At 45.5% G+C, this 27,181-nt stretch overlaps 1 protein-coding gene across 1 annotated transcript in view; it reads left to right on the plus strand.

The window, feature by feature from the left end:
* syne2b (spectrin repeat containing, nuclear envelope 2b) overlaps nt 1-27,181 on the plus strand; it is a 268,255-nt gene that overhangs the window by 24,788 nt on the left and 216,286 nt on the right. The window contains exons 7-28 of the mRNA XM_056295430.1: nt 594-793; nt 3,136-3,236; nt 3,432-3,521; nt 7,333-7,446; nt 8,052-8,189; nt 8,338-8,502; nt 10,428-10,540; nt 11,146-11,314; nt 11,434-11,530; nt 12,287-12,486; nt 12,672-12,836; nt 16,048-16,188; nt 16,774-16,875; nt 17,036-17,212; nt 20,614-20,772; nt 22,299-23,111; nt 23,203-23,345; nt 23,808-23,904; nt 24,097-24,491; nt 24,726-24,855; nt 25,119-25,565; nt 26,011-26,145. Coding sequence (XP_056151405.1) covers nt 594-793; nt 3,136-3,236; nt 3,432-3,521; nt 7,333-7,446; nt 8,052-8,189; nt 8,338-8,502; nt 10,428-10,540; nt 11,146-11,314; nt 11,434-11,530; nt 12,287-12,486; nt 12,672-12,836; nt 16,048-16,188; nt 16,774-16,875; nt 17,036-17,212; nt 20,614-20,772; nt 22,299-23,111; nt 23,203-23,345; nt 23,808-23,904; nt 24,097-24,491; nt 24,726-24,855; nt 25,119-25,565; nt 26,011-26,145 — 4,291 coding nt within the window. The remainder of the gene's footprint in view (nt 1-593; nt 794-3,135; nt 3,237-3,431; nt 3,522-7,332; nt 7,447-8,051; nt 8,190-8,337; nt 8,503-10,427; nt 10,541-11,145; nt 11,315-11,433; nt 11,531-12,286; nt 12,487-12,671; nt 12,837-16,047; nt 16,189-16,773; nt 16,876-17,035; nt 17,213-20,613; nt 20,773-22,298; nt 23,112-23,202; nt 23,346-23,807; nt 23,905-24,096; nt 24,492-24,725; nt 24,856-25,118; nt 25,566-26,010; nt 26,146-27,181) is intronic.

Below are 27,181 nucleotides of genomic sequence, written 5' to 3' on the forward strand. Positions count from 1 at the left end.
CCTTGGATGTTACGGCATCAGGATCTCGCTTGTTTGATTTTGGCGGTGAAAACCACTTTCATCTCAAGACTCACTACTACATTCAGTTCTTTTTTTTTAACTTGATATCAGTATGTCTTATTGTCCTGTGTCCCACCATCCATGTTTTTCAATTGGACTCTTTAATAAACTTTTTGGATTATTTATCAATGTCTGTAGTCAGTCTAATACTCGATGGTTCTCCTCAGTAAAGTGTAATGCAAAAAGGATTATTGCTATTATTATTGCTATTTAAAACATAAATAATGTATGGCAGTCTGAGGACGGATGTCCTTGCCTGCCTAAGTGTTTGTTTCCTTATTATGTGGAATTGGCACATGGGAAAGGACCATGTGTCGGCCCTGTGATGGCCTGGCGGCCTGTCCAGTGAGCCTATCCCAGTGACTACTGGAATAGGCTCCAGAACTGGGATAGGCTCCAGAATCCTGTGATCCTAATTGAGATGAACAGCTTGGATAATGGATTACTGCTATTTGTGTTACTGTTATTATTAATTAAAGTAATAGTAATGGTATTCCACTAATAGAGAACATTCTTCCTCTCTTCATCCATAGAGCTGGCTGTACCTTGAATGTGAAAGACTTTAAAACCAGCTGGAAGAGTGGCGTCGTTTTCCTGGCTATTCTCTATGCCCTCCGACCCGACCTGGTGGATCTGTCCAAGGCCAGAACCAGAAGCAACAGGCAGAACCTGGAGGAAGCGTTTCGGACTGCAGAGAGAGAACTACGGATCCCCAGACTGCTGGAGCCTGATGGTACGTCATCACGCTGGGGAAGCTACAAGCGAAAGTACTGTTTTTAAAGCCACCACTTTGCTCTCTCATGGAAGTTCAGATCCAGCTACACTGTACAGCAAAGCTACAGGGTCCGGTTGAACCAGCTGTGTGTGCGTGCATCCAAGCTATCTAGGTCAAGTTGTAACAAAGGCTTACAGTCAAAGTTATAAGTATTTACTTGGTCGGTACTTACACCACACCAAATAAAATGGCTTGTACCAGACTTACTAGTTTTAGTTAGAGCTTAGTGGTTACTAAATACTTTACACCAACCAATTAGCAGGTCAAGCTATAGCATTGACAGTTGCAAGCTAGCAAACTATAGCCTTGACAGTTGCAAGCTAACTCATGGATAAGCAAATTATTATCAAAAACAGCAACAATAACAACAACACTAGACAGCCCACTGAGTATGATTGGAACAGCTACGGAAAGTAGGAGATACAATTTGTTGTCAAAGGGTTTGACATGATGGCTATGTATCCTGGATGTATGTGATGATGTGGACATCAGCGCTCGGTATCAGCTATTGAGGCTGCTGTGTAGTTCCATGTTCACACGGGTTAACCGTTTTTAACTGGTTGGCTGCTAAGGTGTTGGACACTAAGAAATTAGTAAGGACTTCACACACAAATTGACAGATTTATGAATGACTGGTGCAACCCCGTCAAGTAGGTTAATCTACTACTACTACTACTACTACTACTTTCGGCTGCTCCCATTAGGGACCGCCACAGCGGATCATCTGTTTCCATCTCTTCCTGTCCTCTGCATCTTCCTCTGTCACACCAGGCACCTGCATGTCTTCCCTCACCACATCAATAAACCTCCTCTTTGCCCTTCCTCTTTTCCTCTTCCCTGGCAGCTCCATATTCAGCATCCTTCTCCCAATATACCCAGCATCTCTCCTCCACACATGTCCAAACCATCTCAATTTTGCCTCTCTTGCTTTGTCTCCAAACCATCCAACCTGAGCTGTCCTTCTGATATACTCATTCCTAATCCTGTCCCTCTTCATCCCTCCCAATGAAAATCTTAGCATCTTCAACTCTGCCACCTCCAGCTCCACCTCCTGTCTTTTCGTCAGTGCCACCATCTCAAGACCATACAGCGTAGCTGGTCTCACAACCATCTTGTAAACCTTCCCTTTAACACTCGCTGGTACCATTCTGTCGCAAATCACTCCTGACACTCTTCTCCACCCACTCCACCCTGCCTGCACTCTCTTCTTCACCTCTCTTCTGCACCCCCCCCCCCCGGTTACTTTGAACAGTTGACCCCAAGTATTTAAACTCAATACACCTTTGCCACCTCTATTCCTTGCATCCTCACCATTCCGCTCTCCTGGTTAAGGTACAGTAGAAGTACAGTGAATGTAGGAATTTGTCATGGTTATCTTAATCAATACTGTGACATTTTTAAAACATAAACTTTCACAGTGCATAATGTACTCAGATACACTAGTCGGGCATCACACAATTATGATATTTGAATATCTCCTCATCCTGATTGGATTTGATATACCTCATAAACTGTGTTGATCTGCCGAGGTTTAATTTGCTTTTCAGCCTTTGGTTGGGGTGCGAGCTTAGCCAGTGACTGTGGTACACCTAGGGGTGCCATGGAAGTGAATTATCTTATCTTGCCCAAGAATACCTTTTATAGGTATGCCTGTAGAGAGGACTGAATGTGGGCCCTCTGCTAACCCATTCTACAGTTTTTGCAGCTGTTGCACACAGTGAGATAGTCAGTCCTTTTAGCTGCACCTCAACTGACCGCGCCTTAGTCTTGACCATGCCTGTATCAAATACTGACGCTAACCATGGATCCTCCACAGTTTTTTCCTCATTTCAAAAGCTGTTTATCCAGTTATTTATCAAATTATTCTGTTCCCATGGCTTATAGATGAACCGCCATGTGAATCTGCGCACTGTGTAGCCGGCTGTTGTGACTGTGCGGTACCCAGCATGCCTGGGGCAAGGGGGGTGATGATCTGATAGTCTGGTGACTAACTTGCCAGTTAGTTGCTTTAATTTCATATGAAACCCTTGCTTGTTTTGCCTTTTCCAGCTCGCTGTTTTGGAGCCCGTCATTTGTAATTGCAGGAAGAAAAGTCATTTAAGTGTCTTCGTCTTACGTTCCACTGTCACTGTTCATCTAGTTTAAGAGCTGGCTTGTTGTGGCACAACCTGGTGGATTTCGACTTTTGTGTGCCAGCCGTTGCCCGTCCTTTGGATGGGTATTTTTTGTCAGTTGTATTCTTCTGTAAGATTGCCAGTGCAGTGTGAGACTGACTATGGACCTTTGTGATCTGGATGCAGATGTGGACGTCCGCGACCCTGATGAGAAGTCCATCATGACTTACGTGGCTCAGTTTCTCCAGTACTCCAGAGACCTGCCAGAGCCCGAGGAAGAAATGCAGGTATGTAATCCAACTTTTGAGCTTCACTTCTGATGGTTAATGTCTCTTTCCTTTTGACCTGCTGTTGCTATGTCACACCGCCATAACATCTATGCACTTACACATGCTGCTTTATTTGGGTTTGCTGCTTTTGCCTGGTTCTCTTTTTGCTTCTCTTCATCTTTTCTTATCTTGTCCTCTCCCCTTTCCTCCCAGACACAATATTTGACTCCACCTAAAAGTCCTTCCCCTATCAACCTACCTGTTCACTACACTCCTGCTATTTCTGCCTCACCGCTGCGACAGGTATTTCCCCATTGCTCTTTCTCTACACCTATTTCTATTTTTGGTGGTAACAGTGGCTACCACTGTGGATCCAACAGTGGCAGATTTTCTGGCATCTAAATGGTTAAATTCCATTCTACGGTATCAACCAACCAGGGGCTGTGGGAAAAATCAATTCAGTGGAAAATCATGATGCTAATCCGTGGTGGTTTTAATATCACGGCATTGCCACAGAATTGTAGAGTTGATGTACAATCAACAGATCCAGTGAAGAGGTTTGATGTGATGATTTCTACATCTCTGAATGTATAAATTTGAATTGTTTGAATGTATATTCAGGGAAACACGCTCATGTTTTAAGCTTTTGTAACACACAGGGCTTAAAATAATTGCATTTTCTTTGTATTGTTGCAATTTTCACATTTTATTGAATCTAAAAGGAGTGGAGCCTGAAAAAATCCAAATATAACCAAATTATTTATAATATCTGAGAAAGGACGATATGCATTGAATCAGCACTAAAAGATTGTTATAGTATAGTTAAACTATATATATATATATAGTTATTATATTATATATACATATATAGTTATATGTTATAGTATTGTTATAGTTATAGTTGTAGTTAGATTCTGTTTTTCCGCTTCCGGTGTGGGAATGTGGGAAGATGGCGGCGAGAATTCATGTATGCAGCGGCCTCACCCAGTACCGTGTGGAAAGATGGCGGCATGAATTCATGTTTGCGGCGGCCTCACCCAGTACCGTCCATACAGTGTCTTTGTCCACGTCTGTGTCTTAAGTTTTGTCATCGTTTGATGGCTGGGGGAGCTGGCGCTGGATTGGCTGGGAGAGCTTGGTCAGCTGCATCTTGTGGGCCCAGGGACCATGGCCCTGCCTGGAGCTGCGGCCGAGGAGGTAACACCGAGGGCAGTCTGAGAGGACACGGAAGTGGGGCAGGCTAAGCTAACTGCTAGCCCATGCAGACCGGCAGTTCCGATAACACCGAGGGCGGTTTGGAAGCGGCCTCTCCTAGCGTTGACTGTGGTGTTTTTGGTGTCTTCATGTGGAGTGCGGGGAGGTGTATCGAGGGTGTCTGGCTGGGAGAGCTGGCGTTGGATTGGCTGAGGGAGCCTGGTCTGTTTTGTCCGGTGGGCCCAAGTACTACGGCCCATGCCTGGAGCTGTGCCCAAGGAGGAAGCACCGAGAGCAGTCTTACAGGACGTGGAAGCGGGGCAGGCTATGCTAACTGCTGCTGTGGGCTGGGGACATGATATTTCATTTCATTTCATGAACAGAAGTGCATGAAATGAAATGACAAATTAAGTGTTCCTGAGACATGATTCCTGAGGTTGTTATACTGTAGGAGGTAGCTGATGATTTCCAGCCCTAATATCAGCTCTTCATACCTTTATGTAAATGCTAACTCATGGAAATTTTTTATTGGTTTATGGATTTCAAAAGAGTCAAACGGTTTAGAAAAATAAGGAAAACAATCAATTATGATAATGTTAGATACCAATAACATTGGCAGTTATTGTTGTTATTAAATGTAATTACTGTTGTGTCATCTTGAATAAATTATACCTTGCAAATTATGCCACCAGATAAATTGATTTAATTTTGATGTTGATAATCAAGACGTGCAGGGAGATATGACAGGAGATCTGTCTAGCGAGACAGCACTATATATCTCCCGGTTTGATCAAAGCATTGGTTCAAAGCCAGGTTTTCTTCAAGACGAGACTTGTCGTGCTGTTTCTGACCAGTTCGCCCTGTTTTTCTGGCGAGGGTACAAAATCCCAGGGAGGCTGTTTTTCTGTTTGTCTGTCTCATGTGAGCCCTGACACCCGGGCTGGTGTAATTCTTTCCATTGGGTTCCTGGTGGTGTTGCCTGTCATGTCCAAACCATCTATATTATGCCAGATCAGTCACGGTGGCCTCGGAACCGGTCTGCTCAGGTTTCTAGCGGGGCTGAAGCATGTGCAGATGTAGCTATCGTCGAGCAATGAGTTTTAGTTACCTTTGGATGGGCTGCTGCTCCACCCCAAGAGGGATTTTTAGGAACAATCATGTGGTACTTACGTGGGAGAAGATCCAAGGGTGGAGGGGGACATCATATTAGTGAATATGGCCAACATTACCTCCTTTCTCGTCTCATCATGAAATTAACTCCAAGAAATATTTAATGAAACCCAAGAGGGGCCAGGCGTAGCAGATCTCCTCACTTCTCCTCGGTGCAGATGTATGGGGTGGCTATAGAAACCTCATATGAGGCTGTCTCTGCCGACCATGACTTGTGGCTGAGCGAACACAGCTGCTCTATTATTGAATTACATTTCAGCAACACTTTCAGTATCACTAAAAGCCTCACAGGGCTCCAGCTTAAGGTTACTGCAAGATATTATTTCTGCATTTTAGGACCTGGTGTGCAATGTCACGGAGATGACGTTGGAACCAGTGGATTTTAATAATGTCTCTTTTGTCATCTGTTTTACCACCATGTCCAGCCAATCCAGTAACACTTAGTCACCATCGCCTTCATGCCCACTGCTGCTGCACGTATGCCTTAAGTGTGTGTGTGCGCGCGCGCGCGCGTGCGTGCGTGCGTGCGTGCGCACATGCGTGTATGTGTTCGGTCAGGCCCATCTGGTCCAGTCCAGATCATTGCAGAGTAGTTCAGCTCCTCATAACGTTGGCTGCACTGGTTATCATCTACTTCCTCCACCTATTAATAGGATCTTCTTACCTGCCGAACCAAACAGCAGCTTGATTAGATCAAAAAATTCTAGTCCAACCTCACCGGCAAACATAGAGCTCAACATACATGCTATCAAAGCCCAAATTATTGGTCATAACATGGAAGTTAAATAGAAGGGAGCAGGTAAAAGTGTGGCCTCAACAGAAAGCTTCATGCGTGGGTGGTAGAAAACTTCATACATGGGTAGTAGAAAGCTTCATACGTGGGTAGTAGAAAGCTTCATACGTGGGTAGTAGAAGGCTTCATACGTGGGTAGTAGAAAGCTTCATATGTGGGTAGTAGAAAGCTTCAGACGAGGGTAGTAAAAAGCTTCATACGTGGGTAGTAGAAAGCCTCATACGTGGGTAGTAGAAAGCTTCAGACGAGGGTGGTAGAAAGCTTCAGACAAGGGTAGTAGAAGGCTTCATACGTGGGTGGTAGAAAGCTTCATGTGTAGGTAGTAGAAAGGTTCATATGTGGGTAGTAGAAAGCTTCAGACGAGGGTGGTAGAAAGCTTCATACGTGGGTAGTAGAAAGCTTCATATGTGAGTAGTAGAAAGCTTCAGACGAGGGTAGTAGAAAGCTTCATATGGGTAGTAGAAAGCTTCAGACGAGGGTGGTAGAAAGCTTCATACGTGGGTAGTAGAAAGCGTCAGATGAGGGTAGTAGAAAGCTTCATATGTGAGTAGTAGAAAGCTTCAGACGAGGGTAGTAGAAAGCTTCATACGTGGGTAGTAGAAAGCTTCATACGTGGGTAGTAGAAAGGCTCGTGCAGATTTCGGGTTAACACATTTCACTTGCTGGCTTTAGGCTGAGTTTGTACCAGACACCAAGCTAAGACATACATCAACTATCTGATCTGGAATGTGATTATTTTTTTTACTCGCCCTCCTTTCCCTGTGTCCAACATTTTAAATGAACATAAAACTAAGTAAAAGCAAGTTTACCATTAAACTGAGCAGCCTGGGAACTCTTAAAATAGGTACTCGAACATAATGACACTTCATTAATTGAAATAAAGATTTTATTTTTGTTGAAATTTTTGGTTTTCTGTTCTCATCCTGTCACTACCACGCTTATGTTGCACATTTTCAGGCAACACCGAACCAGAAGGCACAGGAAGTGACGTGTTGGCTGGTTCATGCCTACGAGGAGCTGCTGGAGGGCTGGGACTCTACAGAGGGAGAGAGCTATGCAGAGAGATACCACGTATGCTTACTGCTACGTTCTCCTGTAGCACATATCCTGACTCACATTCAACTGTTCTCCAACTGCATCATCAGTGTCCTCTCTGATTCATTACAAAAACAATAGAACAGGGTTGTCCGGGTAGCGTGGCGGTCTATTCTGTTGCCTACCAACACGGGGATCGCTGGTTCGAATCCCCGTGTTACCTCCGGCTTGGTCGGGCATCCTTACAGACACAATTGGCCATGTCTGGAGGTGGGAAGCCGGATGTGGGTGTGTGTCCTGGTCACTGCACTAGTGCCTCCTCTGGTTGGCTGGAGCACCTGTTCAGGGGGGAGGGGGAACTGGGGGGAATAGCATGATCCTCCCACATGCTACGTCCCCCTGGTGAAACTCCTCACTGTCTGGTGAAAAGAAGCGGCTGGCGACTCCACATGTATCGGAGGAGGCATGTGGTAGTCTGCAGCCCTCCCCGGATCAGCAGAGGGGGTGGAGCAGAGACCGGGACAGCTCGGAAGAGTGGGGTAATTGGCCGGATACAACTGGGGGGAAAATTTTAAAAAAGTATAGAATATAGCGAAATGTAGTGTTTGTAGAGTTTGTGCTGTGTGTGTTCGTCTCCTCAGGTTTTCCAGACCTTCCTAGTCTCCTTTAATGAGCAGCGTCGTCCCGTCATACCATTGTTGACGGCGATGAGACGGACCCCGAAACTGAGCGAGGAACAACGTGCCCTCAGGGAGGCCTGGGATGCGCTCGCTGAAAAGGTCTGTTCCACTCAAATGTTGGTACCGGTGTATTTTTACCAAAATTCCCATCATTTGTTAACTTTGACGGCACAATGCGTCTGTATTCGTGCGTGTGCGTCTGTGTGTCTGTCGATCTGACTGTCTGTCTATGTGTCTGTCCTCTCAGCTACGTGAGTTCAAGGTAGAGCTGGATGTGAGTCTCCCGGCCCCACTGAACTCTGTGGCCCACTGGCTGATGAGAGCCGAGGGAGCCCTGACGGAGGAAGAGGGGGATCCTCAGGACCACGGCCGAGCTGCTGACGAAGCCCGAGAGAAACAGGAGCTCGTTAAGGTGACTCCCAAACTCCACAGCATCCTCATGACTTTTTCATTTTGTTCAGTCAAAATGATCTGTTTTTACTGAACAACACTGTACCATAAATAGTGCTGGTGTTGTTAGTCATTCAGATAGAGATGATGAGAAGATATAGTGGATATATTTCAGTAAATCTAAAATTTATATAAATTCATGGTTGTGTGTTGGGTGTCCGGGTGGCGTGGCGGTCTATTCTGTTGCCTACCAACACGGGGATCGCCGGTTCAGATCCCCGTGTTGCCTCCAGCTTGGATGGGCATCCCTACAGACACAATTGGCAGTGTCTGGAGGTGGGAATCCGGATGTGGGTATGTGTCCTGGTCGCTGTACTAGCACCTCCTCTGGTTGGTCGGGGTGCCTGTATGGGGGGGAGGGGGAAGTAGGGGGAATAGCATGAGCCTCTCATGCGCTATGTCCCCCTGGCGAAACTCTTCACTGTCAGGTGAAAAGAAGTGGCTGGCGACTCCACATGTATGGGAGGAGGCATGTGGTAGTCTGCAGCCCTCCCCGGATCGGCAGAGGGGGTGGAGCAGCGGCCGGGACGGCTCAGAAGAGTGGGATGATTGGCCAGGTACAATTGAGAGAAAAAGAGGGGGGAAAGCAAAAAAAAAAAAAAAATACTGTTGTGTTGCTGTTTGCAGTAAAATAAAGGTGGCCTTGGTCAAAGTGACTGGCAGTCTCTACATCCATCGCGAGTCAGTGAACAGAACATGAACGTTTACACATTTTAATCACCTTTCACACCGAGTGGCTCGCAAAAAAAAATGTAGAAAGTAAGATGAATTCCCATTATTGTGGTGAGATGGAAATGTGTGTGAGGGCGATGTGGACGTGTGGAGAAAAAAATCGTCAATTGTAAAAGTCACCAAGTAAGAGGCTCAGGCCTGAAGGAGTGCAAAATAATAGATTATGATAGTAGGGAACTAGACAGGGATAGGGAGAACTCTATATTTACTGTATTCCTGCTGGAGAAATTGAGGGTTTTCATCTCTGTTTTTGAGCCTGGGCTGTTTTAGCGTCCAAGCATGACAGGGTCAGCGTAACTACAGGGTAGTTGTTTGGAAGGAAGGCATCAGTACAAGTGATAATAAGAAGTTACGAGTAGAACTTTAAGGACATCTCCTTTTGTTATAGTTATGGACTTTTTAAATTTTGTGTTTCCCATCTGGAAATTAATGAGATGAGAGATGAGATGGTACAAAACGACATGTTGAAAACCACATATTGTAAATGGTGTATAAGTTAGATATTATTGGTTTTGATATTTGATATACTTTATTGGGGCAGCATGGTGGCGCGGTGGTTAGCACGGTCACCTCACAGCAAGAAGGTCCTGGGTTCGAGCCCCGGGATAGTCCAACCTTGGGGGTCTTCCCGGGTTGTCCTCTGTGTGGCGTTTGCATGTTCTCCCCGAGTCTGCGTGGGTTTCCTCCGGGTGCTCCGGTTTCCTCCCACAGTCCAAAGACATGTAGGTCAGGTGAATCGGCCATACTAAATTGTCCCTAGGTGGGTGGGTGTGTGTGTGTGTTTGTGTGTGTGTGTGTGTGTGTGTGTGTGTGTGTGTGTGTGTGTGTGTGTGTGTGTGTGTGTGTCGGCCCTGTGATGGACTGGCGGCGTGTCCAGGGTGTCTCCCCGCCTTCTGCCCAGTGACTGCTGGGATAGGCTCCAGCATTCTGTGACCCTGAGAGCAGGATAAGCGGTTTGGATAATGGATGGATGGATATATTTTATTACTCCCCATGGGGAAATTCCTCTCTGCATTTAACCCATCCTAGCTGTGTAGCTAGGAGCAGTGCGCAGCTGCTGCGCAGCACCCGGGGACCAACTCCAGTTCGTCTCCCCATGTCTTGGTCAAGGGCACAGACAGGAGTACTAACCCTAACATGCATGTCTTTCTGCAGATATGTATGGAGGAAATGCCCCAACAGGTGAAAACCTTCCAGATGTTTCAGAACCTGGATGAGTATGGAAACATGCTGGTGCCTTCTGACAAGATGGAAGAACTGAAGAGGAGGTGGGTCGATGGGCTTTCTAGTCTGACGGCCAATACTGACACCTTTGGTCTGGTGTGTCACATTGGTGCATGCATGCAAATCAGCACTGACATTCAATGGATTTCGTATATTCATGTCTCTATTTATGTTTTGTGTGTGTGTGTGTGTGTGTGTGTGTGTGTGTGTGTGTGTGTGTGTGTGTGTGTGTGTGTGTGTACACGCGCGCGCTTTGTCCATATATCTGTATGCATGTTATTTAAGTGGGCATCCATGTGTTTGTATGTATTGTGTATGTCTGTTTACATGTTACACGTGTGCATGCACAGATAAGTGTGCATGCTGGAAAGTACCAGTTTGAAAATGAGGTTTTCAAACTGTATTTCATCATTCGTCTCTGTATTTCTTGGCACTTGGTACAGCTCTCGACACCAAGTGAAGCCACATGCATACATCCTACTTTTTTGAAATTGCTCTGAATGAGAGAGTCCAGGCCCAGTCTCTGATCTCTGACCAACTGGATCAACTTGCAATATTGGTCCAACTGCAGGGCTATAAATCTGTAGTCTTCAGGGTTTTTTCTCAGTCCTGCCATCTTGCCAAGCTCACCCTCAGATGTCTTCCCCAGGTTCACCGGTGTGAGAGTGGCTGCTAAATACCACGGCATCAAACTGGAGTACCAGGAGCATCGCCACACAGTGCTGGAGCTGCTGGGGCAGATCAACACCAAACTCCGCATCTGGAAAAGAGCCTACATTTCCCAGGAGGCTGTGCGGGTGCTGCTACAAGAATGTTATGTAAGTACCCTTTGTTCAGATTCCATTGTTTGACCCATTTCTCTACTTTTCGTTTTCTTATTTTGTGGCTAAGGAAGGCGGGGCTAGCTAAACATTGCTGCTCTTGAACATTCACACAGGAGTTAGTGAATAATCAGGAGTTACCCTCTCTGTTGGAAGCAGCCCTGTACAAACTGAAACATGTCTCTGAGAAATATGCCAGCAAATCTGCCCTTGGTAAGTGTACTCACCCTCAATTCTGACATTAATAAGAAACTAACTATGTAGGATTTGGACCTGGAGTTAATAACTAATAATTAATCAGTAGGTTTAATTTCCCTCACTGCTAATTGACGTTTGACTGACAGCTTATCTTCCAGTGGATGATAAAAATCAACATGCTCTATCACTTACATACATGTCACTGTAATTATTGCAAATGTAATGATGGCGATACGGTGGTGTGGTGGTTAGCGCCGTCGCCTCACAGCAAGAAGGTCCTGGGTTCGAACCCCAGGGTTGTCCAGCCTTGGGGGTCATCCCAGGTCGTCCTCTGTGTGGAGTTTGCATGTTCTCCCTGTGTCTGCGGTGGGTTTTCTCCGGATGCTCCGGTTTCCCCCACCATCAAAAAGACATTTATGTTAGGATTAGTACTCCTGTCTGTGCCCCTGAGCAAGGCATGGCAAGACAAACTGGAATTGGTCCCCAGGTGCTGCACGGCAGCTGCCCACTGCTCCTAGCTACACAGCTAGGATGGGTTGAATGCAGAGAGGAGTTTCTCCACAGGGATTAATAAATTATATTAAAATAATAATAATAATTTTTTACAAAAAATTACCCCAAATCACAACTCAAGTGTGCTAGTGCAAAATAATCAAAATGATTTGGAAATCTAAACACTAAAGACAAGGTGACGCAGTATGATTAGATAGATGGATGGAGGGGTGGATTGATGGATGCTGACTTACCTGACCACCTGGCCATGTTTCCCAGCTGCAGACTGCACTCACGTCATCCAGCAGGTGAAGGAGATGGAGGAGGAGACTGCCGCAGCTCTGGTAGGAGTGGCCACAGTAAAGGTCACCCTTGGGAGGGTGCTGTCTGCCTGGGACTCCTACAGTGATTGCCTCAGCTCCATACAGGCCTGGCTGGAACAGGGCGCCGCTATGCACACCAGTGCCCAGAGACTACAGGTACACTGAAAGTCAGAGAGAGAGAGAGAGAGAGAGCGAGCATGTACAAACACAGACAGGTTGTATAAACAGACAGACAAATCAGTCGGTGGATGTATGCAAACATGCACATACATATAGACACACACACACACACACTTTTTTGTCTCTTATTTGAAAACACCGTGACTCATATTTATGTGTAGGTGACATCAGAGACCATGGCTGAGTGGAGCTGTCGCCAGGCCCATCTGAACGAGGTGGGTAACTTACTGATGAAGGTGACAGACCCCCAAACCAGCCGGAGCCTGGCAGAGGAGCTGCGCAGGCTCAACGCGCACTGGGCCGACTTTGTCAAGAGAACCTCGTCTGTAAGTCACAGAACTTTAAGTACTTGTGCATTCATATATGTCTGTATTAGGGGTGAACCAAATACTTGTGGAATAAGGACTCAGATCCCAAATTCAGACTGAGATATATTTTTCCTCCCCTCAAAAAGCAAAACAAAACAGTAATTAGTGACTTATTACTGGGTGTTTGTCCCCACATGTGTTTTACTATATTGACTGAGCGTCAAATAGCTTGGCAGTTCATCACAAGTGTAGTCTGTTAAAGGGAAGCGCTGCCAGTGCCATTCAGACTCATTTCTGCATTCACTACCTTGTTGCCCAAAGCCTGAGGTGAAGTTGCTGCGACATGTCAAACATGCCGGCTGTGTGGAAAACGTTTCGTGGTGCCAATGAGGATTGGTAACACTGGATTTGATGATCCAGATAAGATGGAATGCCAGCCATGCCAAGCAGAAGTTGGCATGTCATGTTTTGAGAGTTGATGCAATTGCTCGTCCATCTATCCACCCATCCAATGTCTATACCTGCTTAATCCAGTTCAGGACTGTGGCTGGATGGAGCCTGTCCCAGCATGCACTGTTGTCCCAGCATGTTTATCTGTTTGGCTATCCTCATATTGGTTGTGGGCAAATTTGACAAATTAATCATGTTTGAATGAGTAATTTTCGAGTTAATATGAATTGAGTCTCAAATAGTATGTTCTGAATGATATTGTGTGTACTGAATTGTAAAGAATGCACTATTTTACAACTTGTCTCACTTTGCTGCTGTATACGGCAATACTATGAAGCTCAAAAAAATTTGAATTTGTCATGTGATAGATAAGGCGGCATGGTGATGCAGTGGTTAGCACGTTCGCCTCACAGCAAAAACATCCTGGGTTTGAGCCCCAGGGTAGTCCAACCTTGGGGGTCATCTCAGGTCATCCTCTGTGTGGAGTTTGCATGTTCTCCCCGTGTCTGTGTGGGTTTCCTCCAGGTTCTTCGATTTCCTCCCACAGTCCAAAGACATGCAGGTCAGGTGAATCAGCCATACTAAATTGTCCCTAGGTGTGAATGTGTGTGTCTGTCGGCCCTGTGATGAACTGGCGGCCTGTCCAGGGTGTCTCCCCGCCTGCCACCCGATGACTGCTGGGATAAGCTCCAGCATCCCCGTTACCCTGAAAGCAGGATAAGCGGTTTGGAAAATGGATGAATGGATGTGTTAGATACAGAGCGGCTCATCCCAAATCAGCCTCATTGTACTGCTGCATGTGTGGTGACACTACAGAGCTCGAGAGCTTGAATCTGTAAAACACCAGTGAACAAGCCACATATGAACGCGACCTTAAATTATTCACATGCCAAACAGGATAACTGTCCCCACATTAAACAATATGTCAAGTTGCCAGTCAAAATGGACAAAGAGCAAATAATGGGCTTCTGGGTGGCAAAGCAGTCTATTCCATTGCCTACCAACATGGGGATCGCCAATTCGAATCCCTATGTTACCTGCGGCTTGGTCAGGCATCCCTACAGACACAATTGGCCGTGTCTGCGGGTGGGTATGTGTCCTGGTCGCTGCACTAGCATCTCCTCTGGTCAGTCGGGGCGCCTAATCGGGGGGGAGGGGGAACTGGGGGGGGAATAGCGTGATCCTCCCACATGCTACGTCCCCCTGGTGAAACTCCTCACTGTCAGGTGAAAAGCAGTGGCTGGTGACTCCACATGTATCAGAGGAGGCATGTGGTAGTCTGCAGCCCTCCCTGGATCGGCAGAGGGGGTGGAGCAGTGAACAGGACGGCTCAGAAGAGTGGGGTAATTGGCCAAGTACAATTGGGGAGGAAAAAAAAGGGGGGGAATAATATCTAAAAATATCATAAACCTTACAATGGTTTGGTAAAATTGCTGAATATTACTGCACAGTATATAAGGAAGCTATCAAGCTTCAGCCAATCTACTAATATCACATAGTTGATGCATGTGGGGCCTCTGCTGGACTTTGAGTGGACTGTTGAATCTGCTGAACCAGATTCCAGTCAACATGTCTTAGTATAGTAGGTCTCTTGGTCTGTTGGTTAAGTTGTCCATGTTGAGCTATTGATCTGCTTGTCGATCTAGCTGTCTGACTGTCCTTCAACCCAATGATGTTTTTATTGAAGTTTGTCAAATTTTCAGCTTTTTACATGTTTTACCATGTTGCCGTCCATGTCTAATCTCTGGAATATGAGGCTGAGATTCCTCTCAGTTTTATTCTTTCTCATGGCCCTGCAATATGAACCAGCCCCAAGTTTAATCAGCCTCCACCTTCACCGTTGTCTCTGAGGACAATCATTTAAAATATATGTTTACAGTGCACTTATTCTGTATCTCGAGAATTATTTCCAGATACGACAAACCTTTTAGTGAAGTTCTTGTCTTGCAGAAAACTACAGCACTGCAAAGGACGGACAGGAAACAGTCCCTTAACAGTTACTGTGCAGCTTCTCACTCACAGACTGGCTTGTGTGCATGCAAATCTGCATGTGTGAGCTGCAGACCTCTTCACATTTATAATGAAGTGATAAGCCGTGAAAGTGTGGAGAAATGTTTCATTAGCTGCAGAGATACTCCATTTCTCTGTTTAAGATTTTTTTTGTTTATCATCATAACAGTCTTGCAAGATCTTGTTTCAACATTTGTATATTCTTTCCAATTTCTCAAAAAATGAAAATTAAAAAAGTGGTGTTTTTCTCTGTCATCGTAGAGTCAAAATGTCTTTTTTCTTCGTATCAAAAGTGTTTTTGAGCAGATCAACTGGAACTGATGTGTAATTGGCTTCTTTTTTTTTATGGGCAGCACGGTGGCCCAGTGGTTAGTAGCCTCACAGCAAGAACATCTTGGGATCGAACCCCAGGCCATCCCTGGTCCTTTCTCTGTGGAGTTTGCATGTTCTGTCCGTGTGGGTTTCCTCTTGGTGCTCCGGTTTCCTCCCACCACCAAAAAGTTATGCATGTTAGGGTTAATACTTCTGCTGCCTGTGCCCCTGAGCAAGGCAATGGAAAGAAGAACTGGAGTTGGTCCTCGGGTGCTGCAGCTGCCCACTGCTCCTATACAATAGGATGGGTTAAATGTAGACATTACATTCGTTGTAACCTGTACAATGACAAAATAAAGTGCTTTCTTCTTCTTTTCTTCATTCTTCTTCTTTACTAAATGCTCTGGCGTTTGATTATTCGGTTTTAACCGGAGCTATGTTGCTTGTGCTTTCCCAGTCCGGTGTGAGCGAGGCCAGGGCTGATGTCCAGTCCAGACCTCAGGACCTCCAGGGTCTGATCAGAGAAGCCACTCTGATCCTCAAGGAGCCCCTGGAAACCATGTCAGGCCCTCTTCGCACCTACAGGAAGAGAATACAGGTGGGTCTATCTTAAACTATTTGAATTTGTTGGACGATCTTTTTAAAGACATAACGTCCTTCTGCTATCAAGATACATATTCAAAAAAATGTTCGTGACTGTTGAAAGGAATAACAACCTTGCACTTGTCAAATTATTTGATGTTGTGTCGCATCCCATCCCATCACATCACATCACATCACGTTATACAGTATGCTATTTCTTTCAGTTTAGCATGTTTTAGCACGATCAGGAATCAGGAACATGTATTTGTCATTTCCCCCAGCCCACAGCGGTGCAACACAAAGACAAAAACACATATCCAAACTACAAGAACACATATATCCAAACTACAAAAAACTACAAAACTGCAAGAACACATAGTATATCCAACATATAAAAAAAATTAGAAATAATTCACTGTCCAAGAGAGCAAACGCGAGCCAGGTTGACGCGACTGCCGGCCTGCATGAGCTAGCAGTTAGCTTAGCTTAAGATAGGTCATAGTGTATTGTGTGAGCCATCGTTATGATGAGGTTCCTGTAAATAATGGTTGAGTAAGGTGTTTGCAGAAAAAAGACATAACTTCATCTGCTTATCTTTCAGTTTTTAATGAGGAAGCTAAAGGAGGTGGATGTGGATGCTCTGTCCCCCTCCTCAGAATGCTCCCCAGAGCAGTTACAGAAACTGAAGCTGGCCTTACCTGAGGTAGGGACAGCTTTCCTCCTATTGGCACGAATGCATTTATATACATTTTCAACACATTAGATTTTTTTTACTTTTTACAGGGTAATCCCACCTGAGCCTGGTGTTATGAACATGTAATCCTACACATTTTGTGTTCACCTCTGTCGTTTTGCATCCCCAGGTGATGCAGACACTGTTTGAGGCGGAGCAGGTGTGTGCAGAGCTGCAGCACAGTGTGTCGGGGCTGGACAGCCGCCTGGCAGAGCTCCTGCACTGGGAGACAGAGGCCAGGGAGCTCTACCAGCTCCTCAGGGCAGGAGAACAGCAACCACAGAGGGGCCAGGACCCACGCGCCAGGGTAAGATCCACAGAGGAACCCTGTAAATGTGGTAACGCGAGGACTGTCAACTTTGAAATTGGCAAGGAGAGTGTCTCATCACAAATAACAGAAGGTGTTGGTGCATATTCTTTCATTTTCTCTGACGGCATGGTGGCCCAGTGGTTAGCGCTGTCGCCTCACAGCAAGAAGGTCCTGGGTTCAAACCCTAACGTTGTCCAACTTTGGGGGGCGGGGGTCATCCTTTCTGTGTGGAGTTTGCATGGTTCTCCTAGTGTCTGCAGTGGGTTTTCCCCGGGTGCTCCGGTTTCCCCCACCATCATAAAGACATGCATGTTAGGGTTAATGCTCCTGTCTGTGCCCCTGACTGAGGCATGGCAAGACGAACTGGAGTTGGTCGCCATGTGCTGCATGGCGGCTGCCCACTGCTCCTAACTAGACAGCTAGGATGGGTTAAATGCAGAGGAAGAATTGACCCATGGGGATCAATAAAGTAGTAAAAAAAAAAAAAAAAAAAAGACTATACAAATTCACTGAAACGCTGCTAGGTTTACTAGTGTGTTGTATGTTTTTTTCCCCAATTTATTGTAAGAATTGAAAATTTACTGTGCGTATTTGGTAATCCTACATCAGAAAATCCTGGAATTACTTCATGTTTGTTTCCACCGGGTGCTCCGTGTGTGTGTGTGTGTGTGTGTGTGTGTGTGTGTGTGTGTGTGTGTGTGTGTGTGTGTGAGTGTGAGATGGACTGGCAGCCTGTCCAGGGTGTCTCCCTGCCTGCCGCTCAATGATTGCTGGGCTAGGCTCCAGCATTCCCGTGACCCTGAAAGCAGGATAAGTGGCTTGGAAAATGGATGGATGGATGGATGGATAGTTCATGTTAGAAGTTGCATGCGGTCACATTATCCTGAGTCTAGCCCTTAAAAAAACACACCTCATATGTAATTATTAACAATTATTAGTGATGAAATGGCATCAATTTACTGCTCCTACAAAATCACATTTTGGCATAGAACTGCGATGCGAGACAGAGGCTTTTTGCTATTCGAATGTGCTGGCACACATACTTGCAGAAAACCTATTGAACTGAGAGTAAATAGGTCTCATGTCATGTGACTCAAGCTATCCATACTATTCCTCAACTTCACAAGCTCAGATGATTCTAATGTTTTTCTCTGGGTTTTTATTTTGAAGTTAGAAGGGGCATGGGTCAGTAAAAAAGTCTTTGTTGCGTGTTGGAACATGGGATCACACAGCTTTATTACATAAACAGCCGTCTGTTCAGCTGATTAAAGACTAAGAGAATCCAGACACACATCACCATGTCAGGCCATTCTGCATTTGTGATTGAGAGTGAAATGGCAAAACCACAAATCAAATTGGAAGGTGTGAAAACGACTGGGGGAAAAAACAGATGGAGGAAAAGATAGAATACTGGAGTGTGAATAATAGTAATCTAATAGAAAACATCAATAAGTGCTGCATTGCTAAGCAACGAGGGTGCCAGAAAATGACTTGCACCATCACAACATTTTGTAATAGAATAGTGTGGCGGTATAAATTACATCTTGAGAAATGACTGGCATATGGGTTTTATTAAATCAGAGTTGCATACACGTATATCACGTGTGATGCAGAAATGACCTTGTGGTGGTTCTGGTGTCAAAAGGGGAAGGCTGGAATCTTCTACTTGCTGAGAAAAGTCTGTACAATGTAATCAAAGAAGGATGTCCAGGTAGTGTAGCGCTCTATTCCGTTGCCTACCAACACGGGGATTGCTGGTTCGAATCCTCGTGTTGCCTCCGGCTTGGTCGGGCGTCCCTACAGACACAGCCAACTGTGTCTGTAGGGTGGGAAGCCAAATGTGGATATGTTTCCTGGTCGCTGCACTAGCGCCTCCTCTGGTCGGTCAGGGCGCCTGTTCGGGGGGAGGGGGAACTGGGCGCCTGTTCGGGGGGAGGGGGAACTGGGGGGGAACAGCGTGATAATAATAATAATAATCATGATCCTCCCACGCACTACGTCCTCCTGGTGAAACTCTTCACTGTCAGGTGAAAAAAAGCGGCTGGCGACTCCAAATGTATCGGAGGAGGCATGTGTTAGTCTGCAGCCCTCCTCGGATCAGCAGAGGGGGTGGAGCAGCGACCGGGAAGGCTCGGAAGAGTGAGGTGTAATTGGCCTGTACAACTGGGGAGAAAAAAAAAAGGGGGGTAGAATCAAAGAAAAGAATCAAATTTGTCTTTGGCCTAAATGTGTCTACATCAGAAGCAAACAAAACACAGTAATTCAATAAAACCTCAAGACAGCAGTACCGAACAGGTTCAGATAGAGAGGTAGAATTTTAATGAGTTCAGAAGTTATCTCAGTAATAGAAAACAGAATGAGGGATCCGTTGATTCCAACTGTTCTTTCTCTGGGTTACTGGATAATGGAAGTCTTTAATATTCACAGGTGATAATAAGCAGTGAATGCTGATGAGGCTCCATGTGGATTTGTTTACTGGTGTTTTGTTTGCGCTTATGAAAAACTGAAAATATGGGTTGTTCAGCAGGTTGATGATGTATCCTCTAAGCTTGTAGGGGAGCTTTGGCAAACTTGGTTGTTTAGCTCCCATTTTTCTTAGTGCACAGAAGGAAATGTTCGGTTGTGCATAGAGTTTTTATCAAGCTTCGGAGAAGACTCTTACAAGGCCCTGGGGTTCTTCTGCCATCGGAGAACAGATGCTCTATTGATCATAAGTAGATTGGAAGTGCGATGGGAATTTTAGCTGGCTGGCATCATGCAGTTATCCTTACTCAGTCATTCTAATGAGGTAATGTACTCTTATGAACCCACTAGTGTCATTGGGAAAGAAGCAATTATCATGGAGAGACTATTAAAGAAGTGATTCCTAAACCGTTTTCCACTCCGGGCCCTTGATGAAATATTTACTTGTGCACCCAGGGACACTGGCGTATTAAAACATATTGGTTTTCTCATCAGGCAGAAACCCACCAGAAGTTGGCATGCAGCGTATTTCTAGTGTATATTTACAGTTCAACATTATGGATCAAAGAATTCCCTTTTGGTCATTGGATGGGTGTATTAAGTTCCTGCAAGCACAGAGGGCTTTTTACTGTATAAGTGATCATGTAAAATTTAACTTAACATGAAATTCTAATTTCCCATTAAATGAAAAACACCTTTAAGCCCGAGATTCACAGTTTGTGCTTCAATAATCATCCACTGTCAAATAGGAAAAATGTAATAGTACAATCTGCCCCAAAAACAACCATTATCGCAATGACTACCGTCATCATCATCATCACCACTGCTGCTATATCATCGATGCATCTATCATCAACACTTCCCCCATCACAAGCATACATACACCATCATCACCAGAAACCCTGGTGCTCATTGAATTCTGTCAACTTCCAAAGGTTCTCATCTCCCGTGGCCTTCAGCTGGAGGGTCAGGCTGTGATGGAGGAGCAGGACCTACAGGTGATGGTGATGACAGGTCAGAAGAACTCTCCCATCCAGTATCTTCATGCCTCCGCCATGCAGGCCAGAGTAAGGGCTGCTGTGGCCCAGTCCCAGGTCAGTGCTCTTCAAAAGAAATTCAACTGCTCCACTCACCTCTGTATTTTATGTCGTTGCCAAGAAAGTAGGTTAGTGGATACCTCATAAAAATGTTTGTCATGTCTTAAGTGTGCCAGTGAGCAACCCACCAAGCCAAATTTCTGGTATGTGAGAACTTAGTTGGCAGATAAAACTGAAGAGGGACACTGTGGAGAAAGGTTTTTGTAAAATTTCATCCTACAGTGCTGCAGATCTGCAAGTAAATATTTGGTGTCAAAGGATCAGTATTAGAATCACATTATTTTTTGAAACAGTGAACACACAATAACTATTCTATATGTAATTTTGCAAAGATCCTTAACAAATATTGTAACAAGGGTTACCGTACTTGGACTGCATTGACAGTAATATATACGTACCATCACAGGGTCACACTTGTCTTGTTTCTTTCCTTTTTTTAATTCTTTTGGCTTTTCCCCCTTTTTCTCCCCAATTGTACTTGGCCAATTACCCCGCTCTTCTGAGCTGTCCTGGTTGTTGCTCCGCCCCCCCCCCCCCCCACTGATCCGGGGAGGGCTGCAGAATACCACGTGCCTGCTCCAATACATGTGGAGTCGCCAGCCGCTTCTTTTCACCTGACAGTGAGAAGTTTCACCAAGGGAACGTAGCGCATGGGAGGATCACACTATTCCCCCAAGTTCCCCCTCCCCCCTGAAGAGGCATCCCAACCGACCAGAAGAGGCTCTAGTGCAGCAACCAGGACACATACGCACATCCGGTTTCCCACCCACAGACAAAGTCAATTGTGTCTGTGGGTACTACAGACACAGTCAATTGTGTCTGTAGGGATGCCCGACCAAGCCGGAGGTAACACGGGGATTCGAATACCGAATAGACCACCACGCTACTCGGACGCCGTTTCTTTCCTTTTTAATAACGGCAGAAAAATATTTTGGACGAGCATTGTCGGGGCCATGCACAATCTTGTGTGGCGGAAAGAACTCGGGAACATACATTAACACATAATTGGAAGGTCTTTTGTAAGTGAGAGGGTGTTAAGTCGAGGTCTTGAGTCCCTGACATCTTTCAGTGCATTTCTCTGAGAATAATGATTATTTATCAATATAACAAACAGAACAGGGCAAAAAAAGACATCAGATGTTTTACAGATATTACAGGGAATACTTAATTCAGCACATCTTAAGTTATTTCGGTATCTTGAGGCTATTAAAGTTTCTCGCAAGCTGATTCAAGCGTTTTCAATTACTTGAAAATATGACATTTATGTGATTTTGTAATCAGATTTTTGGATAAAGCCTGCTGTAGGAATATGTTTTTATGAAATCTAAAAAGCAACATGAATAAAAAAAAAAAATTGGGGAAGAGGGGGGCTTCATCTGGGGTTTATTGATACCAATATGTTTTTATTTTGAACAAGTAACACTTTCCCTTAAAGCCTTTTTTGAAACATTGTCAAATGACTGTTGGAAAATGAATCCCTGTGAGAAAATGAATTGATATACAATGTTTATTTTCTACTTCAGGAAGCCGTAGGTATGCTGAGCAGCCTGGGAGCTAGGAGAGACCGAAGCAGAAGCCCCTCAGATCAACCTCCTCCACCCAAAATCTTCATCCAGACTGAGGAAGTGCAGGAGGAGAAACAAGATCACTTATCATTAGATGCTCCATCCACAGCTCAGCAGGCAATGTCTCAACCCCAGGCAGAGTCACAAGTGTCCCACCAGAGCCATGAACCCCAAGTACCGACGATAGTAGTGGAGGAATACAGAGAGGAAAAGACAAGTTCTGTACCACAGCAGTGTACCTATTCACAAGCTATGAATCAGAAGGATGAGGTCCAGGCTCAGCCACAGGTCACTGCTCAGAAGCCACCGCTGGCTCTTACAAAAGTGCTGGCACAGCAAGATCAACAGCAGTGCGAAGAGCAACTTCAGAAACAGACTGAGAAACAGCAAGAACAACAGCCAAGTAAACAACAAGAGCAAAAGCAAGAACAACAAGAGTTAATGCAGAAAGAGGAACATCTGAAGCAACAGTTGCAACAGCAAGAACACAAACAGGAACAACATCAAGCTCCACAGCAGGAATCATGCCAAAAACCAGTTAAAGATCAAATCAAAAAACCAGCAAACACCCAGAACCAGACTCCCCCTCAACTACCAGCTTTACAAAAGCGGCCTCTGAGTCCCCAGGAGCTTCAAAACAGAAAAGCTGAAGGCACAAAGAACCGCCCTTGGCTCCAGAGGAGGGCTTCAGATAAGGCTGCAGCTCCAGCTCCAGAACCTGCACGGGTTCCTACACCAGCTCGGACTCCTACTAAAGCCCAGCCTTCCACTGTAGTTAAGGCATCTAGTCCGACACAAGCTAAACAAAAGTCAACGAAAGAAACTGTGGCTCCAGCTCCTCAAGTGGTTTCAAAACGTACAGGGAGTCCAAGGTCCAAGTCTGAGGCTCAAACTTCCGCCAACCTACCGCTACAACAACAGCAGTCACAGCAGCAAAAAACACACCAGCAAAAGCAGCAGCAGCAGCAACATCAAATTCAACCACAAAAGCAACAACTGCAACAAGTACACAAACAGCAGGAAAAACAAATTCAAAAGCAGTCTCATCAAACACAACAACAGCAACAACACCCAAAAAAACAACAACAAAAACAGCAACAGTCAAATCAACAGCAAGCACCTCCAAAACAACTGCAACAATCACAGCCTAAAATTAGAACTGCAGAAGCAAAGACAGCTGCCAAGCCTAAAACCCAGACTTTGACCAAGGCCCAGCCTCAGCAGCAAACAAAAGCCCAAACTAAATCACAACGTCAAGCTATAGTTTCCTCTAAACCTCAGAAACCTGCCCAAGAGCAGGTGCAACCAATAAGTTTATCTGACACTACAGTGGACATTCTGCAGCAGTCAGAGGTCATGTCACAGACTAAGGTCAGCCAAGGTCAGCCGGAGACACAGTCACAGGCTCAACCACAGCCTCCTCAGGGCTCTGTAAAGACACAGTCATTTACACAACCACAACCCCAGGCACATCTTCATCCTCAGGTTCAGGCACAGCCGCAAGTGTGGTCCCAAGTCAGACCTCAGTCTCCTATGCAACCACATATTCAGCCCCAGGCTCAAAGTCAGGACCAAGCTTTGGCTCAGATGCAGACCTTGGCTCAGGTCAGAGCTTCTTCTCCCATGCAGACGTATGCTAAGGGTCAGCCTCAAGGCCAGATTCCACCTCCAGTGCCATCACATATCCAGCTCCGCAGTCACCCACAGTCATGGGCCCCTGTCAGGCCTCCTTCCCCTATGTCAACCAAGCCACTAGCACAGGCCCAGCACCAAATCCATGCTCAGCCTACACATCAATCTCAACCTCAACCCCAACTCCAGTCTCAACCCCAGACCCAGTTTACACATCAACCTCCACCCCAACACCAACTACAATCTCAACCCCAAACCCAACCCCAGCCAGCTCAGTCAGTGGTCCAGCATCACACTCATATACCCCAGAGCCAACCGCAAGTCTGGGCTCAAGTCAGAGCCTCAACACCAATGCAGGTCCAATATCCTCATGCTCCAGTACAGCCACAGCATTACCCCCAGGGTTATCCCAGTGCTCAGTGTCCGCTTCATGCCCAGGCCATCCCACAGCAAGGATCCCCCTTCCCCCAAACCTACTCTCAGCCCATGGGCCAAGCAGTACCATCTCAGGTTTCTCCAGTAGGCCAGACTCCACAACACTGGGTCCCAGCTGGGTCACAGCAAGTGCCTCAGCAAGGACTTCAGCAAGGGTCCCCAAGGTATCCATATATGGTGTCACCATACACTCAATCTCAGTCTCAGCTGCAAGCACAAACACAGCCATGGACTCAACCACAAGCGCAAATGAGGCTTCAGAGCCCTATGCAGCAGCAGCAACCTCAGATGAGTTCGTATGGTCCAGCTCATTTGCAGACACAGCAAGGTCAAGTTCAACAGCAGTCTTTGGTTCAGACTCAGCCGCAAGCAGTGCCGCATCTCCAGCAGTATTCACAGGGCCAGCTTCAGCCCCAACCTCAGCCTCAAATGCCAGCCAATGCAACTTGTGCTCAACCACAAGGCCACCCTCAGCCTCTTTCAAAAGCTCAGCCCCAACCTCAGATTCAGGCTCAGATGAAACCTCAGCACCAGACACACATACAGACACAGACAGCTACACATACCAAGCCCCCGTCCCAGCTACAACAACCATTCACATTCCCCACAGAACAAGTCCACTTACCTTCACAAACCAAACCACAGGCCCAGTCATCCCCACTACCCAAGGCTCAGTCACCTCTACTGCTCCAACCTCAATTACCTCCACAGCCCCAACCTCAATCACCTCAACAACCCAAAGCTCAGTCACCTCCACAACCCAAGGCTCAGTCACCTCCACAGACCCAACCTCAATCACCTCTGCAACCTAAAGCTCAGTCACCTCCACAATCCAAGGCCCAGTCACTTCCACAACCCAAATCCCAGACCCAGACCCAGTCATTACCACAACCCAAACCCCAACAGTTCCAACAAAAGATTCTCTACCAGCCCCACATCATACCTCAGTTCCCACCTGAATCTCCAGAGCTCCGCATCAAACCCCAAGCTCTTGCTCAGGCACCTCCCCAAGCTTACACCGAGGCCTACTCCAAGGCCCAAGCTCTGGCCCGTAATGGATTCGAGGAGGCCAAACACTGCCTGCAAGAACATATACTGGAAGCCATCAACATCTTCAAAGAAAAATGTACGTCGACAGAGAAAACATCGGTGAAAGAGGTAAGCTTGAATCTTTGTAATCAATTCCACAGAAGACTCCTCTCAAAAATAATAAACGTCGCCTTAATAATGTATTCCTTTGTTTATTGGAATGATGACCACTACCCAGCAAAATCTTGAAAAGCTGGAGGAGGTATGATAAATTTATCGAACAGTAAAAAGGGCATCCTCACTTTTTCATTTGATGAACGTTGTGGAGACTGAATACTTAGCAATAAATGTGAAATCCCTATGGACCTTTACTTTATTCTGGTAGCACTACTATTTTGGGGATCACTTTGTTCAATTTTCTATAGCAGGCACTGAATCGTCCATTAAAAGGGAACTATTTCTCTCACAAAATGAATACTTAATTTTTCCTTTTTTTATTTCTGTCTGAATTATTTTAACTACCTGGTCTTACTCAAAATTGGCTCATTACATCCATTTCACTCTTTTCTCTCAGGAGACTCTGAGGACTTTAGACCCAGAGCTTCTGGAGGAGTTCCTGAGAGCAGCTGAGGGCATGGAGGCATTCTGTACCCCCTCCCAACAGCGAGACATGGAGTTCTTCACCCAGTCTGTCAGGACACAGTGGGAGGTAAGCCACAGAATCGGTGTGCAGGCCAGTGTGTGTGAAATTTTTGTCCGAACTTGTGTCGTATCTGGAAATTTAGCTTCAATGTGTGGAAATTTAAATGCTGATAGCCAAGAAATGTTTTAATGCAAGGAAGGAGACAAATTAACTCTTAGGGAGACAAATTAACTCTTAGGAGCCTCTTTCAGTGGGGTTTTTAATGAAAACGTGTCAGTTATTTGCTTGTGTATTTCTTGTAGCACATGTACTAGAGCTGCTAAGCCATTTTGTTGCTTTTTTTTTTTGGTTTACAATGTTTCAGTCACTTGCTTGTGTAAAGACGTTTTGGCATCTTCTGTTCTAACATGCCATGCTGTTTTATTCATTTAATTTCACCACCTAGGCCAGGGGTGGCTAACCATGTGCCATGGAGAGTCATGTGTATGCAGGTTTTCATTCCAGCCAGACTCCACACCGGGTGATTTCACTGATTAGCAACCCTTCAACCAAAGAGGAAGAATGTATCAGTGAAATCACCTGGCGTGGAGTTGGGTTGGAATGAAAACCTGCATACACATGGCTCTCCTTTGCACATGGTTAGCCACCACTGATAGGCTGCCAGAGATAAAATATCAGGAATTTTGCAACAAATGAAGTTTGAAGTAAAAAAGGAAGACTTTATCACGGCAGCTTTACAGTGTGACTCGAAGTTACGATCCAGCTTAGCAAATAAAACACAGGTAGTCAAGTCGTTCATGCAAAGCTCTTGGCAGATGTGCTTTGGTGGCCAGCTTCTCAACTCTGCATTCATAACCTTTTTTTTCCCCCCCTTTCTTCCTTTATGCTTTCAAGGATACAGTTACTCTGGGACTTGGTAAATAAAGTCTGTTGTTCTGGTGCTTAGCAAATTTAGAGACTTTTAATCTCGTTGAAATGTATTTTCAACACAAAATAAAAGCGCTATTGTCTTACAGGTTTTATTTGCAGGGCCTGTGTGGAAAACACAGTAAATTTCATTCACAGTGCAATAAACAGAAATTTCACAAGCGCAAGTCAACTT

The sequence above is a fragment of the Lampris incognitus genome, chromosome 16 (genome assembly GCF_029633865.1).
Source record: "Lampris incognitus isolate fLamInc1 chromosome 16, fLamInc1.hap2, whole genome shotgun sequence".
Classification (NCBI taxonomy): Eukaryota; Metazoa; Chordata; class Actinopteri; order Lampriformes; family Lampridae; genus Lampris; species Lampris incognitus.